Source organism: Toxotes jaculatrix, chromosome 2 (assembly GCF_017976425.1).
Source record: "Toxotes jaculatrix isolate fToxJac2 chromosome 2, fToxJac2.pri, whole genome shotgun sequence".
In the NCBI taxonomy this organism is placed as follows: Eukaryota; Metazoa; Chordata; class Actinopteri; family Toxotidae; genus Toxotes; species Toxotes jaculatrix.
The window spans coordinates 16,971,447-16,990,506 of record NC_054395.1 but is presented as its reverse complement, the minus strand read 5'-3'; the positions used below and the strand labels follow the sequence as shown (position 1 = coordinate 16,990,506).

Genomic DNA, 19,060 nt, shown 5'->3' with positions numbered 1-19,060 from the left:
AACAATACAGTCCTTTCTCTCGAGGGACAGCTGGAATCATGGTTAAAGGATAACAATGGTATTCACTAGACCTCAGCCAGGTGTTGCAGACGGGCCAGTAGAGGCGTCCTTTTGTCAGATCCCAGTCTTGTGATGTAGTTGGAGCGCTTACTGAACACGTAGAGCAGGTTTAGCACAGACAGGACCACCTGCATGTCACATGACGCTAACAAGGTGGTTAAGTGCTGTAAAGGGGATGGAAGTGGTAGATTTAAGAGGGTTAAAGTTAGTGAGCTGTTTTACCTTTTCATCTGCAACATATGCACAGTCCGGATAGGCAGAGTAGTGGTTGAGAGAGTACTAAGTGCAAGCCTACCTCTATGGAGCTGTAGAGGTGCCTGGAGAAGCTATACTCAATGAGCAGGGCTGTGAAGTTGAGCACTGCCAAAAGCAGGGCTTTGAGCTGTCCATTGTCGGGACGGTCACACACCAGCAGCCATGACATATTCTCCACTGTTTGGCCGGCATCACACAGGATGCCATCAAAGCGGTCCAGCAGATCCACCCAGTGGTACAGCTCACACTGTTGGAAGACAAAAATCATTTTTTGTGATCAATCAAATAAATGATAAGTATCCCAGCCTTTTCACCCCGAAGGTGTACTGCTTTCTGACAGTGAGAAGCCATTGGGGACATATGATACCAAGTCCAAACCAAGCATATGGCCGATTTTATCAAGTAAATCTAATCTGAAATGCCATGACCCTGAGTGATGATAATTGATTTCTTAGTTGAATTTTTTTCTTTTTTTGCTCATATACAGTTCACTAGTTACAACCATTTGAACTTCTAAAGTTGGGACAAATGTGCCAATAGTGTACAAATAAAATACTACCACCATCCAGGAGAAGGAGGCTTTCAATCCATTTACATTCAAGATGATATGAACATTTGCTTTGCTAATCTCAGCACCCTCTGCATACCTGTTCTTGTCAGCAGCCAATTTTATTCTTTACTTTTGAGGCCTTTTGGTGGAACTGAGCCATTATAAGCAAAATGCTCATTAAAACAGGGGAATAGTAATTACTTATTAAACAAACAGGATATCCTGGTGGGCCAGCACCCCAAGAGTAAACCTAAATAAAGCTGGTGAAATTAAAACATTTTTGTTCCAGCTTTCAGCCCACACAAAAACTGCATTTTTTTCACACCCCCAAAGTGACCTTTTTCAAAACTGAAATTTAACCTGTGATCTCCCCTTGTAAATGCCTGCATAGCAAATCACAAAGATCATATCATTAACCTGTATTTATGACGACTTTGTCTGGCAATGTTGCAATCTTAAAATAATGATTCACAGTGCAGCAGCTTGAAAACGATTACTGGTTCACACGTAGTATTGACGAGCCACAATTAATTCACAATTTCCTGCTCATTCTGTTGTGAGACAACAGAGGAACATGTAAACGACAACAACTAACTCAAGAATCTGGCTGCTTTGAACACGAGCGGTCTGAACACAAGGTTAATGAGCTGACATTCAGCAGAGAAGTCAGTGTGTGTATAGTTTTTCCAGTCACAGCTGGCTAGTTAGAAAGTAAACTTTCTGTTGTCTCTAGCTCTTCCATATGACCCCTAATTTTAAATGTCAACATAGTTGATCACGCACCAATGCTGCTGTCATTAAGCTGTATTTATGCTGACTGTGATAGACAATGTTGTGATCATAGAAAATAGACTGACCCATGACTATTCCAAAATCATTCCATCAACCTGTATTTACATCTTTTTTTTTTATCAAGACAATATTCTCACCATAAGCAAGCCGCATTTTTGAAATTAGGTGGTTTAGACATAGGCTAAGAGGCTTCCCAGTGCAAAAATTCCAGTAATACACCTCTTATATCTATGATATTCCACACAATCCTTGACCAGCAGGAACCCTGTCATAACAGGATTCCCAAAGAAGAAAGAGAGGGAAGTGCCTCTCAGTCTCTTCTTTGGGGCTTACCTTGCCAATATTCCAGGTCTTGATGTGCTGCAGTTCAACCAGAAGTTGTTCATCACTGCATGCCTTGAGCTTCTCTATAAGTATCCTGCAGTCGGCAGGCTGTTGGGTCAGAAGGAGCACAAAATGGTTAGTCAAGCAGAGCAAACAGACCACTTTGGCGTCATTTCTGCTAACTCAGAATAGCACTGTATAGCACACTTTAGAAACAGTGTGACATACTAAGACGTTAAAATTTGCATTTCGTCTGCAAGCTCACAGTAGGGGATAACTAAGCAGAACCACAGTATTTTTATCCTATCAACAGAGGCCTTAACAGTTTTGGGATGTGTTCCCCTTTAACATAACGTCAGAGGTGAAATTTCTGTGTTACTGCTATGCAAAATGAAAATGTCCCACAATTGCTCAAAAGCTTTCCAATGCTATGACTTTAATTATGAAGAATGTACAGGAAGTACAGTCTTATTTTCACCAAAGTTGGCAACTGACCGCCTAATTCTTGTTTTGGTATGCCATCATTTTGCAAGGGATGAATGATAAGAGAAACATCCACAGTAAAATGTAGGGATAAAGACGTTCCAGTGAGCAGGGTCTACTGTTGTTTGTGTAAATCTCAAACAAATCAAAGTAAACAACACCTTGTACTAAGTTCTCCTATTATATTAAAAAAAATACTTGGGCTGCCATTATGAGCTTCTGGCAGATTTAGTCAAAATACAGCTCAGCCTGGGTACCCCAACCAATTAAGGACTAGTGAGGTTAGGAATTATCAAACAGCAAGTATTATGCATACTTACAGCTTCCGTAGGAGTTTTCTTTAACTTGCTTCTGTCGACCTTCATTGTCGATAATCTCTGTTTGCTGCTCCTGTTGAGAAATGTCCATGTATATCAAAACACGACACCTGATGCTGAATTTCGGTGTTACAATACACAACTACATAGATCTACAATTTGCAAATAAGCCAAATATTGCACTTCAAATATTTTAAATACTCTTAGACCAAGGAGACATTCAGATACAGAATCAAGAGCTCTGGAGTTGTGCACAGTTTGAAATGTGAAATGTACTTACACAAAATTATTTGGCAATACCCACTTAACAGCATGTTCCAGACACGTTACCTGTGAAAATGATGGTGAAAAAAAAAATCAACCTAGCAACAGTGTCCCACATGCCACAACACAGGTTATTTTTTAAGTGTTCACTAGGTTATAAGATGCATCAATCTTAAGAAAGTATGGTTCACAAGAAGGCTATGGTTAAAACTGTTAATTAACTGGATAACATCCAAGTATAAACAAGAATCACAACAGTGTATCCTGATTTTATTTATATGGAAATGCGTACATGGTATACAGTAAGTGCAGATGACACAACACAGACAATCAACCACCAATCTTGAATTTTATATTACTAATATCACTATATTACTAATAAGCAAGAGAAATGTTATGAGTATTTTCCTTAAAAAACTGCAGCAGCTACCAAAAAATTGATCATAAGCTTTGGTTAAAATATGATAAGGATACTAAATTTGTGTCGGTATCGAGCCAGGTCTGATCATCACAAAGCAGATCGAATCAGAGCACCGGCTACTGTCTAGCTAGCAACATACGACACAAAGTTAATTAAATTACAGTGGGCCTTATTTAATGATCTAAAACATTTGTCTAACATTTCTTGTACTTGAGATTCAAGTAGTATCTAAATTAAACCGAACACTACTTCACTGCTTGGCCTTCGTCAGCTCAAGTGAATTGACGATGACAGGTTAAAGTTGTAGCTACCTAGCTAACAGGCTAACGTCAGCCTTGCTAACAGCATAACGTTATTTACCTAATGTTAACAAGTCAACTATACACTTGTAGGACTGCAGTTACTGGTCACAAATGAACGTGGTTTGCTTGGTGACAGGCTGGCAACGCGCCTGACAAAACAAGATACGTTGGAAAGCTCAATGTACCGAAGAGATAGATCGGTAATGTTTGCTGCGGAGTTGATGTTAGCCCCTAACTAGCTAACACTAAGCAACCGGTAACGTTAGCAAACGATCTTGCCTGTACATTCTTCAAAGCATTTGAACAACAGCAGACCTTATAAAAGCCAGCCAAGTCACAATCACGCCGTGTGTGTAATCAACGACAAACATCCAAAATGTAGCTACCCAAAAATCAAGCCATTTTAGCCATTTGTGCCATAGCTGTCAATCCAGATCTCACAGATTCACCATGCTGTCCTAACCTGACTCTTAACTAATTTAGGTCGGGGCTGCGCAGGCCGCAAAAGAAACCCGCACTACCCATTCCTGCACCATCCTCGCTCTAAGTAAAAATGAAACTGTAAACAGCACTCGGTGAAGGGCGACAGTAAGACTGGTGTGTGTCAAATACCTGGAACCGCCTAACGTTACTTTGCTAAGGCACGGGATCTTACCCTGGTTCCTTAGCTAGACAGCCGTAGCACGCGCTAGCTAGCAAGCTAGCCACCGTTAGTTGAGTAGCAAGCAGAATCGCAAAATAACTCGCTGAATCATTGTCGGACGGGCTTAACGTGACACTGCGAGTTTTGTTTTTAGTTCTCGATTGGGCAAATTGACCACCGGCTGCCGACTCGGTGAAGAAGTTGTTCATCCGTTCGATATATTATTTTTCAGAGTATCCGCGCTTGTTTCCATAGCACACAGGCACTAGCTGTTGGCAGAGTCATCATGACTCTGGGTAGTGTGCAAAAAGTGAATAACGTTACGGCTGGGAATGAGCCACTGTTTATCGATGCAGTGCATATTAATATAGGGCAACTGGCCTTCTGTGGGGGGTAAAAAAATCTAACATTTAACATTACGGCCCTTAACAATTAAGACCAACGCAGGTCTCCAACTAACAATATCTGCAGTATACGACGAAAAACACTACAATAACAAAGAACATGACAACATAATCCTTGAAATTATTTCCATCAAAATCTATCGGAGGCTCAACTGTCAACCTCAACATGGGGGAATGCAATATGAGCATCACAAGTAATAAACGACTGATTGTGAACAGTGAACCAAACATACTTAGGTTGTGAAACATTGAAACACAATGCATTAATACACTGCAGTATTAGCATTAAGCATGCATAAAAAGTAAAGCCCAAATTTTAAGAAAATATGTACTAAAACTGGAGAACATTTGGTTACGGCTAAACCAGCTAATAATGGAACAAAGAGGAAGGTAGCTTCCTAGTTTTTATGCCGGCTGATTAAAGGTAACTAAGCTAATGACTCAAATTAATAAATTATAAACAACAATAAAAATAAATTATTATATGAAACCAATTATTAAATTGTCATGCATTGAACCAAATTTGAGACACAATTACCAGGACAGTGCCTTGTAGTATGCTACATGTGATTCACTGAAGTCTCTGAAAAACTGTAACACTGTAGGTGTTCATGGATCAGGAACGCCAAACTAACTGTTCTCTCAATTATAATACCTGAGGGGATGTAGTAATCATGTCAAATATGCCATCATGATATACTGTATTTGGTCACAACTTTTTAAAATCATAGACAAATTGTAGGGAAAGTGCCAAAACTTGTTCTTGTTTTCACTATTATGTCTGGTTCAGGATATTAACCCTAAGCAGTGATTAACTAATTTTGTAGGAGAGGTACAGACTTGGAAGAAAATAATGATGGTAAATCACTGAATCCCTTATGTATTCATGTGCTTCACCAAAACAGCTTCAGCCAATGTAGTGAATAATTTAACAGTACATACCAGAAACTGCTTTGGTTCAATAGCTCCACCACTATCATCCTTGGTTTGCTTTTCAGTTTCTTTAAACTATCTGAAACATAAAAACAAAAAAAAAAAAAACAACAAACATTCAAATCATTCAATCAGCAAATTGATAAAAAAAAACACTTTACAACACTGTACACTGTACAATTACGTACTGTTAAACATCAACTTTTTCCTGCTGTTTAAAAAAACACTTCTATCTCTCTAGTTTTGGGGTCTACATGGTTTCCTTTTATAGTATGTACAAGTGTGAGTATGTATACATGTCTATCTTTTAGATCTATTTTTTTTGCACTTGCACTGCCTTGGATTGGTCAATCAGATTGACTGTAAGAATGTGCAAGCCTCAACTGGCAAATGTCAGAAGTGCTTTGTTTGACACAAGATGCGTCCTGAATTTCAGACCATCAAAATCACTTTATAGTCTGGTATTTAAAGGACAATATTTATAAACACAACATATACATGATTACAGACAATTAACTGACTCCTCCAAATTTAGGGTACATGTTCAAACAATAGATTTAGAAGTCCCCTTTTCAGCTGTCTGTGCTTGTAAGTTAGTTTTTGGTGTCCACTTCTAAGCTGTTGTTTTATTACAGAACAAATCAAAACAGTATATACGATTCTTTGCAACAAGTCATTCCTCCTGTTGTCATGTCACTACAACGGCTATTGACTGAGAAGTTGACAAGGATCAGTGGTGATAGTGACAAGTACCACAGATTCCCTTTCTTTAGTTTACACTGAAATAGTTCTGTTTTCATTGAGAGGCATCAAAACTTGCTTTTAAAGACTCAAAGCAAGATAGTCTGATGCTGCCCCTGTTAATGTATTCTATCTATGACACCTCTTTGGATAATTTCATCCAAAAACAACAACGCAGTATTTATGTGAATATTAACAACTGACGTTATTAACTGCTCAGACCATCTGCATTAGAAAACACAGTAATGGTCGTACTTTGAGTAACACTACACTACCTAAATCGTTTATCACGCTCACGTTAGCTAGATTAGCTGTAACTGTACAAAATCAGATCACATAGTTTGTCAATATTATTGAGGCAGCTACCTACGCAGTTAAGGTGAAGTCAACGGCAGTGCTAACGTTAGCAAAGTTAAAAGCTAGTTAGGTGACGTTAGCTAGATTCACTAGCAGTTTAGGCTAACGCTTGTTACTTCGTCTCCAATTCAGCCCCGACGGATAACGTTACAGATTACGAAAAGTCACATCTGCAACCTGACACACATTTTAACTCTCACCGGTTACTCTCGGGAAACGCAAGCGGCCATTGAACGTGGATACCGCTTTGACTTGTAGTTGTAAAGAGGCGCACATACCCACACACAGTGAACATGACTGTGTGTGTGTGTGTGTGTGTGTGTGTATGTGTATGTATGCATGTTTGCGGGTTTCGCGCGAGCCTAGCTAGCTAGCAGTTAGAGCTCCGCACAATGCTCTATCGGTAGGATCATGGCTAAATTAAAAATGGCGGTTTACATAGCAGAAGATCCGTACTTTACCCTTAAAAAGACACCAGTTTTGAGGTCTCGGATCCCTGTGACGGGCGCGAATCATCGATTGTAGTCGTTAAGGAAGAGAAATGTATGCCACCAATTAGCTAAAACCCATGTCAGTACTCTGGAATAAGTCTTTCAGCTTACCTCGAATGCGTGTTACATTTGCTTCTCCATCTTGCACTAGCGACTGGTAGGGCAGTTCGGATCTCGCGAGAATACCTGCTGTTGCTTTTGCCCAGGGCACTCCCTTGCAATTGTTGTAGAAAAACAATGCTAGTGCGCTTTTCGTCTGGAGCAGGGCATGCAGCCCATTAACTCGTATTTCCATCCTCAGCGTTATGATTAGATGTGCACGCGAAAGCACACAGCAGAATTCTTCAAGCTTTATGAAAAATATAGTTTAATTCAGTTTAATATGAAAGTGTATTCAAACTCACTGACAATTAGGAGACAAAGATCGGACATTTTAATAACAAATGCATTTATCCCTATTTGAACGGTATTTAAAATGAAGCAATGGAAATAATATTTAGATTGTTTAGATGTGAAAATAATAGTACAGTAATTCATACAACAAACCCCTGAGAAAAACTGTAGTCACCAGTTATCATTAAAAAATAAAATTTAAAGTTGCTTTTTACGATCTTGTATCAACCACAAAGCAAAAAATTTTACTTTAATTGTAGGAAATCGTTAAGTGTAGATGTGTTAAATACAACACAGCTTTCCTTCTTGTATCTTAATGATTACTTTCCAATACAGATAATTGGTGAAGGTAATGAAAACAGCTCTCACACTTAAGTAAACAGAAAACCATTCATCTGGCCCACAAGTCACACTTTTGGAGACTTTGTGTTCCTCAAATAAATTCAATGAAAAAAGAAATTTTGCCCAAGGTATATTTTATCTTTTCCAGGTCGTATTTAAACACATCATGTTTAAAACATACAGTACACACCAACACAAGAGTGGATATCAACAATAATTAATATAAAACTAAATATGAAATTTAACAAGGGCATTTTTTCCAGCACACTTCCAATATTATACTAACAAGACAACATGACAAACTAAGCATGACAATTACTGCGTACAAATATAAAAAAAGAACTATTTCAGATATCTTCCAAATACAGCAATGTATCATGTACAAGTTATGTTAAGAAAGATCTCAAAAGTTTTTGAACTATAAAAGAACTTAAATTACAACATATATTTACATGTGAATTCATATCCTGCACCTTCACAATGTTTTCACACAGTTAAATCTACATTTCTGCCGACATTTTATCACTAGTACATTCTGTGGAAAGAAAGCACATCTCTACATCTGGACCAAGAATGCTGCCAGCACTTGGGGTATGGATTATGGCAACCTGCATGAAACTAGTCTCTTCAACTCAATATTTTTCTGCTTTTCCAATGTAGCTATATAAATTACAAATATTACAAATATTTACAATGACAACTTAAACTGTAAAAATTTCTAACAAAGCCATGGATAAAATTTTTGTACAAGTATTAAGTGGTTGAAAACAAAGTAGGGACCAAGAAGATGAGGTGGTAAAAACATACATTAATACAGGCTAAGAGATGGCAAAACATTACCTCATTAAATAAATATGATCAGAATAAATAGAATGTTATGTTACTCTTGGCATCAGTTTAGCGCTTTATATTTCATGTGTAGAGCTACAGTATATGGAGGAAAATGAGTTATATGAACATCAGTGACAAATTTGTAAAATTAATACATGTGGCATACTGGGTGCTGACCATGTGCATAAACTGGATTTTTGCAAAACTGTTTATTGTGTGTAAAGCCTGGCATGCTGTAATTATACACAAAATTTTATGAGGTAAAAATGAGGTAAAAAGACAACGAAATATGCTATTACAACTGCATGACTATGTGTGTGTGTGTCATTGTTTTTGTTGGATTGGGGGCTATACAGACATTACATTTTACCTGACTAGAAAATATGTTGTTTTTCTTTCCCTTTAAAAAAAATTACAATGGACAGTACAATGTCTTTGCATAAATACAGCCACTAAAAATAGCGAAAGATATAAACAAAAGAAACAATTCAGCTTTGTTTATTTATAACGCTAGTTAGTCTAGCTAGTTAAATCACTGTCCACCTGTCATTTTGAAACGCTTTCCACAATTTCCTATCGTCAAATGTGTGAACACTTATTTACCACAGTGAGTGTTTATCCGGGACATTATAGTGATTTGTTTAAAGTCACAAATGTGCCTCTGAAAATACCTTTCAGCAGATATTGATAAATGGAGTGCCAAAATCGGTTGCTTATTATCTGGGCAGAATACTTGGTGTAGGACAAGATATAGTGAAGTTCAATAACAGGTGAAAACAGCAAAAAAAAAATGTATCTTGAGTACAAAATATAGATAACTATCTCTATTTCCTTCAGACCTACTTTCACAAAATCCTTTTTCTTCATTCCCATTTAAGTCTTCAGCCACATTTTCGACATCTCTCACAAGAGAAGTTTACCGTTGCGGTGAATTTTCAGAATTTTGCCAAGTCTCTGTTTTGCAGTAGCAAGTCCTTTCTTTGGACGTTTCCCTAAACCAAAACAAGAGGGGAAATACATGAGTAAATATTCTGTCACAGAGATATGCAATTACGCAATTACATCAGTGTTTTAAGTATATGCTTACCTTGACCAGCTCCTGTTGTGCCTTGGCTGGCTAAGCCTGCAGGGGATGTACCAGAGTGAGAGCTGCTGTTCTGCGGAGACAGGGAAGGTCGGCGTGAAGTGAGGAACACACCAGGGGCCATGGCTCCGCTACCTCTAGGGCCTCCAGGGCCAAAAGGTCCTGGTCCTGCTGTGTATTCATGGTCCAACAGACTCGCAGAGTAGTAATCCATCCTCCTGTCTGGGCTAAAGTCTGCTGCCGACTCTGGAGCAGGTGGTGGGGAGGATGGGGCTGGCTCAGTCTGAACAGGGGGAGGAGTGACAACAGGAGCAGGAGGACGCTGCTTTTTGGTGTACTTCCTTTTAGCAGGCTTCTGCTGCTCCTGAATCATAATTAAAAAAAACAAAAACAAAAGAAACATGCCATCATCCTTGACTGAAAGATGCTTCTACTTCACATCATTCACTTAGCACCTTGTAGGAACAGGGGACATATTTGAGTTGAAAGCCTGTCACTTTGTGTTTGTGTGTGTGTCACAGATATAGAAGGGTTGAGTAGAACGTAGAACGTCTTGTAGGGATAAGGGTTTTTTGTGTCTACAATAAATAAGTTATGTTCTTATTTGGACATATCGTATTGGACAGACTTCCCTGTTAGCCCTCTTAGTGACTGCTATCCTTGATAGTCACTACAACATGCATACTTCTTGGACTTCTTTTCCCCAACTTTCCCCCAACTCACTTGTTGTGCCAGCTTAGCAGCAGCAGCTGCAAGACCAGTTTCTACAGATGCCACTCGAGCCCCTTCCCTGGCTGGTCGATCCTGTTTGGGGAGCGTGGGCATCACCCTGGCTATAAATGAGAAAAAATTAGGAGCTCAGTCATCAGAAAGATAAAAAGTTAATCTGACCCGTCTTGCTGCTATATTTAAGCCAGGTACCTTTTGGGCTCCAAGGTGTGTCATCCCAGTTTTTCTTGCGCTTCATTTTAGCCTTGTTAGCATGGTCCTCCTCGTCAGATTCCAAGGACGGGTAAACTTAAAAATTTGATTACTGTTATTGCTCACTGGCTTGATAAAACATATAAACTATAAACTTTAGTGGTTATAAAGCAGCAGGTGTAAGTGACTGAGTGTATTGCTCACCATAGTCTGAATCTTTAAAACAGGTTCCCAGAGTCTCTTGCTCATCTGGACTCTCCTCATCACTGAAGTGACGGGCTGGTCGTTTAATTGGCCGTTTCCCCGGCCGCTGGACAACAGGTTTCTTCTCTGGGTTTCCTGTCTTTTTGACCCCTCCAGTCACCCACACAGCCCTGCCACCCTTTTCCTTGACCACCCCTAATCCCTCTGTCAGACCTCCAGAGACAGATACAGGAGATGACGAGGAGGAAGACGAGGATGAGGATGGAGGGTTGGCCATGGAGAGCATACCCTGAATGGCATCACGAGTACTGGGAGAGGCTGGGGCTTCCTCACTGAGAAAAGGACGGAGTTAAGCAATCACTCATCGTCTCAGAAATAACCTCCTAAACATAGCACAGTGGCAGAGCCGCTGCAAATATGTGAACTATTCAAGTTTCAAAGGTTATTGGATTCTTGCAGCAACACAGTGAGACATTTATTCCCACTTGTGCTCTAAATTATTGCTCTAGTCATGGCTGTCCAAAGAGCAGGAAACGTTTTTCAAATACATACTGTGGGTTCAAACGTCATGGAAATCAAATTAGATGGAACTACTTAAACACATATATTTTAAAACACCATCACAGACATTTCCTGAATTTCAGTGTTAAATAAATAAAATAATAAAACAATCACTGGCCATCTCTGGTCTAACCTAAGTGTTGCAGAGTCCAACCCTGCCACTTGCTTGCTGGCCTTTAGTAAGTCCAGAATGCCCCCTGCGCCACCCTTCACTCCGTGGGCAGCCAGAGCCTCTTCATCTGTGGTGTAGTCCTCCTGAAACCACAAGCACAATTATGTCATCGCACATGAACCAGTCTTCTAATAACCCATTTCTGGTGGATAATGTATGACCGTGGCGGCAGGTATTATTCAAATAAATTTACCAATGATAATGTAACAGATTTCCATCACAGTCGGTGTTTGGATAACACTGACTGTAAGTGAATACAAGCACTGAATACGAAGTGAATATAAGCCAGCAACTACAATGTAAAAAACGCCATTGGTGCTAAGATGTGACCAGTTAGATGCTAAACATGGAAGTAGAACCTGGAGTGTCTGGTATGGAAAGCATAATAACAAAGCTCACTTAAAGTCATAAAGTAGTCATGATCATGAAATCTTTACAGCTGCATCTTGCAATGGAATGTGTGAAGTAAATCTTTTTTTTTTATCTTTGAGATTGATGTACTGACTTATTCTGCCTACTACAGCATAAAGATGGCATTTTGAATTGGCTTCAGAAAACCTGATTGATGTAGCCATAATGATCTCACCTCAATGTCAAAGTCTACCTCTCCTGGCTCTCTGATGCGATTGGGGTCAGAGCAGGGCTTGGCTCTGGGTAACTTTCTAGGAAGACCTGAAAGCACATTTTAAGACAGTTAGATTACAACAGAAAGGTGGCTTTGACACCATTTCACAAAACTACATTAGGCACTACATTTAGCTAACAGTCCAAGTACTCTCATTGACATTGCAGACAGGATAAAGATACTTAAAGAGAGAAAATATGTCCATACAAGCACTGCTACATTAATTTAAGCATTCATAATACCATTGCCTAAAGTCAAATTCTAACCGCTTAGTTTCTTTTTCTTGCTTGGTCCTGCAGGTTTGCGTCGTGGAGGGGGGGTCTCGTCAATCTGCAGCTCATCCTCAGACTCCAGATCGGACAGGCTGGATCCCTCCATGGCAAGATGTTTGTACTTTCCAGCACTTCCTGCACCATTACTGCTGCCATCCTTCTTACTATAGGCAGAGAAACACCATGTATGAACCCCAACGTTTGGTCAGGCCATAAGATCACAAAAGTAATAGGAACACCCCAAATAGCTACAAAGCTTACCCTTGGATTTTTCCGTTGGTCAGCACAAGTTTCAGTTTGCTTTTATTTAGCTTCCCTTCAAACTCTTCTAATGGCAACTCCAACTGGAAAGACAGATAAGAATTGCAAAAAAAAAATAGAGGATGAATTATTCAGACACACACACACACACAAAAAATCTGGATAAGCATTCCCAATTTAAATGCAAATGGCTGCACATCCCATACCTTGTTCTTGTTTTTGGACTTGCCAGGTTGAAACTTCTTGAGGGTATGTTTGGTGTGGATCTCAATGAGGTCAAGTTCTCCTGCTTCTGCCTTAAGCAGCCCCTTTTGACTCTTCTTCTTGGTTCCTGGGGGCCCAAGACCCCCAATCACTTCTTTGGGCTTGGGTCCTTTCTTTTTTCCAGGCGGGCGTCCTGAATTCTGAGAGGTGGTCACGGGAGCTTTAGAGAGTGGCGAACCAGGAAACTGCAGTCCAGTGCGACCAATGTTTTGCTGGAAGATGTCCTATCAAAAGAGAGAGTACTTATGAGTCAGTAAAAAAATGGGACAAAAAAAAAAGAACAAAAAATAATATTTCTAATTAAAATAAAACTAACAACTACTGTTAACTCTACTAACTAACTCTAACTCTACTATTTACCTCAACCAGACGAATCTCCTTGGCCAGGTCCTTCACCAGTGACTGAGTATTGATGGTTTCTGGAATCTCCACTTCATGCTCTGCTAAAGCCTGAGTGTACAGAGATAACAGTCAATAATCTCACACAATATTTTGAAGTTACTTATTTCCATTCAGCAGCCATGACCTGGCTGCTGGCTTTAACTTCATATTTAACGGACAAATACAAGACTGGTACTGATATTCTTATCTCTCGGCCCTAAAGCGAATGAGCATATTTTCTATGGTTTCAACTTTGTGTTGCCCCAATTTTGCTTTTGCACCTTTGTTCCATTTGTGGGAGTTTGCAAACTGTCTGGTACAAAATCAAACAAATTCCAGCAGGCCAATGTCACAATGGTTATGGAGGGAAAGAGTAATGAAAGTAATGAAACAAAGAGGGAGAAGAGGAAAGAATGAGAATAAAGTTAAAGTAATCAAGTGAGATCTGACCTACCTCTTTACGGGTCCAGCTGCGGAAGGCATTGTTCAGGGCCTTAGCTCCATGAACCAGATAAGTGGCAGGGTGTCTGCGATTTTCTCTCAAACCTGTGAGAAAACAGCATGACATTAATAACATCACAATGACAAACAGAAAGCACAGACCACCCAAGTAGCTCACATAAATTCACATAACTCATAACATGAATATTATGAAATTCATTGAAATCCCTCACCTCTGAAGGTATCGAGAAGATGCTTTCCAACGTACCAGCACACAGTCTCAAAGTTGGGAAATCTGAACAAGTCTGCTGTGCTTAATCTCTTCTCTATTTCGTATGCTCTAAAAATTTTAACACACCACAGGAAAAGTCAAACATGAATCATTATTACCACAAACTTGCAGATTGCCTCTGTGGAGATATGACCAAAAATGAATAGCAGTAGCTGTTTTTTTTTTTCTTGCCAAATAATCCCAAGAACTAAGCCCTAGGAACCAGAAGTGAGGAAATGCAATAATTCATACATTTTCACTGTGTCTGAAGAGTTACAAGGATTAGGCAAATTTCAACAAAGTCAGTATTATGTGTAGAAGGGTGTGGGAGATAACACCAGAAAGGTAAAAAGGTCTCCAAAGTAGCGAGGATCTGCCAAGTGTTATTTTTTTAGTATGTAGCACACTGAAACAATTACCAAGTAATATTGAGTTTCATTTTACATTCCCCCACCCCCCACTTTGTCTTGCTTTTAGAGGCTAGTGGGAAAGTCAGGTTCACATTAAAAGACCATTTCAGTCAGAAAGGGCTACGATAAGATGACATGAACAGTCCTGAGGAAACTAACCGCAGCTGCATGTCTATGTTGAGACTATGCAAGAAATTTCCTCCAAAGGCCAGGCAGTCCACCGGAGTCAGGACAGCATGAATCCACCCTGGAAGACAAAAAAGTGACTAAAGTGTAAAACTGATGTGATTCAGACTTGTCTGACTATCACAATGCTGCTAAAAATATTTTTCTGTAACTGAAAAAAAAAAGGAAAAAGAAAGACAGCAGAAACATTTCAGCTTACCAGTTGGTATGAACAAGGTGTTTCCTTGTTTGACAGAGCACTTGTAACACATGTCAACCTGGTCACCAAAGAACATCTCGTTCTGGTTAGATGACGAACTCCACCGCTCAAAAAGTGCCAGGTTGGCTGGGGTGGGGGAAATCAGGTAGAAGATTTTCTCACCCTGAATAGAGTAGAGAGACAAGTTCTTAAAGTAATAAAAATTTATTTAAAAATAGATATTTGACATATTAAGTTCCAAAAAAAGATCCCTCACCCTCAGGACATGGTACCATACTGAAGTGCCTCCAAAGTCGATGTGGAAGTCTGTGTAGCTATCCTTTACTCCCATTAGGCAGTACTTCTGTACATTGGGGCGTTCAAACACAGACTCTTCGGGCCAGAGGTTTTCTACCCATGACAGTTTCCTCACAATCTTTGGAGTCTCCACCAAGTTTGAGAGCCTAAAAAAGGTCAGATACTTCTCTTCAGTCTCCAAAAAAAATATCACATTTGTAACAACACAACTTCTTTTAAACGATGAAGTCCTAATTTATTTATTTTTTTACATTAAGTGAATTTGATAAAGAAGTGACATTAAACTCAAGTAACAAGACACTATATCTTTGCATACCTAGTCTCAGAGAACTCCAGGCTGATGACATTGAGCACTTTGTCTCTGTTGGGGCTGTTGTAGTACTCCACAAAGTCTCCCAACCGCATCTTCAGGTCACATTGGCGAGACACATCAATCACATCAATCTCTTTGTCTGCACCTGCAAAATGAATGAATGTGAGAAAAGTATAGATGACTTTGTTAAATGTCCGACACAACAAAGAAAAACTTTCATTTCCCAAATATACAGTAGCCTAAGAATCTATGAGAACAATACAGATGTATTCCTCTAAATGCAGTGCTAAATATGTCAAAACTTTACCGATGTAGTGCTCTACATCACTGACGCTGAACGATGATGGAGGAAGGGTCATTCCTAGGCCATCCCGCCTCAGGACCATGACAGGAACGCTGAATGAGTGCTCTTCAAGAAACTCCACTGTCAGCTGGGCCCCAGACGGCTTTAGCAAGACTTCATCAGCACTGTCGTAGAAACATAGACATATAAATATTATAGTAAGGCAAAGGCTCTCCAGCCAACCACAGAGCAGAAGTATAGGATCTGACACAGAGTATAGGACACCATACATGGGGTAAGCACAGCAGCAAGGGCTCTCATATACTACATCAACATTACTACACTAATACAATATAATGCAATGAATTGTAATAACAGTGCTACAAAAAGTACCTAATGTTTACAGGTCAGTTTTAGTTGTTGAATCAATATGAGAGGTACACTGCAACCAGAACATCATTTAATATAAATTATGGTTTTATTTTGAAACTTGAGAACATTAAACTTGTCTATGCAAGGCGGTGGGAGAGACTTACTTTGGGAAGGTGCGGCTCCGTAGCTCCCTAACAAACTGCGGACTCCCTGTCTTAACGGGTCGACTTGGATCTCTTCCTCCTGCAGTACTACTATCTGTCTGCTTACTGCCTCCTCTGCGTTTGCGCACTGAGAAACAGACAACAAAGATCAACAAATGCACTATGTAGCTAAGTTAACCAATAAGATCAGAACAAAGGTATACTTAAGGAATGCTAACTTACTGACAGATGGCCCATGGGTGACCTGACAGTTGGGACAGTGATACAGGTCAATCTCAGCTGCTTTGTCCTCCTCTACTCCAACACAGCTACACAAAAAAAAACACTATTATATCAGACAAGGCATGTGCAGAATGGACAGCTAAATGAACTGTGATGGGTGCCATACAGAGTATGCACACACATACACACACGGGTCATACATTTTAGAACACCTCGGTTTTTCCAGTTGTTATTTAAATTTACATATTTCAATGTCTAATTGCTTCTGAAAGTAAAGCATAGAACAACTTCTTGTTGAACTAAAATTTTCAACACAATTTTTGTTGCATAAGTTCCCACAAATGTGTTACACTTGTAGGTTGTTTTGCTTTCCCCTTCCAATGCATCCCAGCTCCATGGGGTTTAAGTCTGGAGACTTTAGTGGTCTTCCATCATGTGATGCCATGGCCTAGTTCTTTTCTTCTAATGTTGGGGGTCATTATGATGCTATAGGATGAACCCCTGCCCAACATGTCTGTTCTCTTTACGGCTCTGAATGGCTTAAACTGGGACCTGAGTACTAATTTCGTACCATAACATGTAAATGTCCTGGTATGACAATAAAGTTCCTTGATCCTTGATCCTCTTTAAGGCTATTCCCTGGACTTGAACTGCTTAGATTTCAATAGAATTGGACAAACAGGAGTGTTCTAAAACTTTTGATAGTAGTTAATGAATCGCATCAGACACTGACAAAAACATGATCAACAATATTACATCTGAAAATGACCTACCTTCCATGGAACCAGTCTTGACAAATGTCACACTCGATCATGAAGCGTGTCACATCATACGGCAAACGACACAAGCAGTACACTGGCACCGATGCCATACTGTGTGTGTGAACTAGGTATCAACCGTTGTGATGTGAGGATATCAAAATTCTACAGGTGCAGACTATTAAACAAACTAGAGACTTAATGATGTAGAAAGGATAATGCTGCTGCTGAACTGAACTGTAAGTCTGTCACTTCACTTCCAGATTCCTGCTGTAGATACACATCCACCAGGATTTACCAGGAAACACCTTATGATACCTGTTGAAATATAGACACAAGAACCTGTTAATAGCTGTTCATAAGGAACGACAATAACGCACCTGCATTTGAAAGCTCATTAGTACTTAAGAAGAACATTTAGAACACTTCACATAGTAAATGTCTTAACTTACTCCTGTTTTAATGTATAGTGACTACTCCTGCAATCTGAGGTGCAAGCTAAATCAACCAGCTAAGTAAGGAAATTAGTTGTTTCGTTTCGATAGTGTAATATTACTCTTAAACTAAATTGTCGCATATTATTTAAATACAAAACTGGAGAGAAACATCTATCTTATATCCTTCCCAGACTTTAAATAGTTTTTGTTTCCGCTAACAATTAGTTAATAGTAGCCAACAGGCATGTTGTTACGTTAGCTCGCTGTTTGTAAACACGCCGTCCGTGTGTTAGCCATGTTAGCCAACAATGTAGCTATGCTAAAATGTTAACTTAAACTTATACAATGAAAGAGTTTGTGCACTTAATTTATATTTTAAACTTCAATGAAACCCCCCATTCACCCGACACAACTGATCAATTTTAGCGAAACAAAGAAGCGTCGTTTGCTAGCTAAATCGATATATAACGCCAGCAACTCACCGAAATCTAGCTGCGGCAGGGCCAAGCATTCAAAAGCCGTTGTAATCCCTACGCAAGCTCGGGGTTAGCTGCGGCCTTATTATGCAACGTAAATTATTAAGAATTTGCTTCACCACATTTTTGTTTATAAACTCTGTAATGCCCAAATATAGAGGCCAGACCAAGAGGTTCACGCTGGGCCAGAAAACTAAAACCTAAAGCGACCTAAACGAGTCCAATAACTACAAATAACGGCATAGTTAACTGCATCAACGCCATTTCAAAGGTAGCAGTGTCAGACCGTTGTTCGTCGTTGTCTGCTGTTGAAAAAACAATAAAGTTGCAGACAGTCAAGTATGGAGTTACATTCAGGACAAAACGTCTTGGGACGTTAATGCGGAAACAAAGTTGCAGAGACGAAATATAATCCATTTGATTTAACATTGAAATTATAAATGGAACATATCTTGAAGGATATGTTCTGAAAAGGTTTTAACTGAATACTAATTCTTCCTGGGATTTTTTATGACCTCAACAAAGAAACACATTTTCATTTATTTTTTCATTGCAAGTAAACCAAAATATACAGAATGATTTT

At 39.4% G+C, this 19,060-nt stretch overlaps 2 protein-coding genes across 10 annotated transcripts in view; both read right to left on the bottom strand.

The window, feature by feature from the left end:
• huwe1 (HECT, UBA and WWE domain containing E3 ubiquitin protein ligase 1) overlaps positions 1–7,490 on the bottom strand; it is a 38,616-nt gene extending 31,126 nt beyond the window's left edge. For 7 of the 9 annotated variants that reach the window (XM_041065231.1, XM_041065198.1, XM_041065223.1 and 4 more), the window contains exons 1-7: positions 7,449–7,484; positions 5,758–5,827; positions 3,062–3,111; positions 2,785–2,854; positions 1,991–2,089; positions 356–562; positions 72–224 (exon numbers count right to left, since the gene is read on the bottom strand). In XM_041065231.1, the coding sequence (XP_040921165.1) occupies positions 72–224; positions 356–562; positions 1,991–2,089; positions 2,785–2,829 (504 nt within the window). In that variant the 5' untranslated portion in view covers positions 2,830–2,854; positions 3,062–3,111; positions 5,758–5,827; positions 7,449–7,484. Of the gene's footprint in view, positions 1–71; positions 225–355; positions 563–1,990; positions 2,090–2,784; positions 2,855–3,061; positions 3,112–4,423; positions 4,443–5,757; positions 5,828–7,448 lie in introns of those variants that run through there. The other 2 variants (XM_041065172.1, XM_041065181.1) reach the window with 2 other exon arrangements.
• A 706-nt stretch (positions 7,491–8,196) lies between these two features.
• On the bottom strand, positions 8,197–18,776 carry phf8 (PHD finger protein 8). The gene is made up of 22 exons (XM_041054957.1): positions 18,484–18,776; positions 17,580–17,882; positions 16,807–16,892; positions 16,585–16,711; positions 16,073–16,233; positions 15,769–15,910; positions 15,412–15,598; positions 15,156–15,318; positions 14,930–15,017; positions 14,323–14,429; positions 14,103–14,194; positions 13,628–13,717; positions 13,210–13,491; positions 13,004–13,086; positions 12,737–12,906; positions 12,432–12,517; positions 11,807–11,928; positions 11,113–11,444; positions 10,909–11,004; positions 10,711–10,820; positions 9,991–10,351; positions 8,197–9,895 (listed from the first exon to the last, which is right to left on the bottom strand). The coding sequence occupies exons 2-22, from the start codon at positions 17,675–17,677 to the stop codon at positions 9,807–9,809; spliced, it is 3,072 nt and encodes a 1,023-aa protein (XP_040910891.1). The 5' UTR covers positions 17,678–17,882; positions 18,484–18,776; the 3' UTR covers positions 8,197–9,806.
• Between the last annotated feature and the right edge of the window lie 284 nt (positions 18,777–19,060).

Excerpts from the sequence above, each read along its gene's own strand:
- phf8 (XM_041054957.1), bottom strand. The coding sequence starts at position 17,677 with ATGGCATCGGTGCCAGTGTACTGCTTGTGTCGTTTGCCGTATGATGTG. Across the intron at positions 13,087-13,209 it reads AGTCCAAAAACAAGAACAAG|TTGGAGTTGCCATTAGAAGA; the intron begins GTATGGGATGTG and ends CTGTCTTTCCAG. Across the intron at positions 10,821-10,908 it reads CACACCTTGGAGCCCAAAAG|CCAGGGTGATGCCCACGCTC; the intron begins GTACCTGGCTTA and ends TCTCATTTATAG.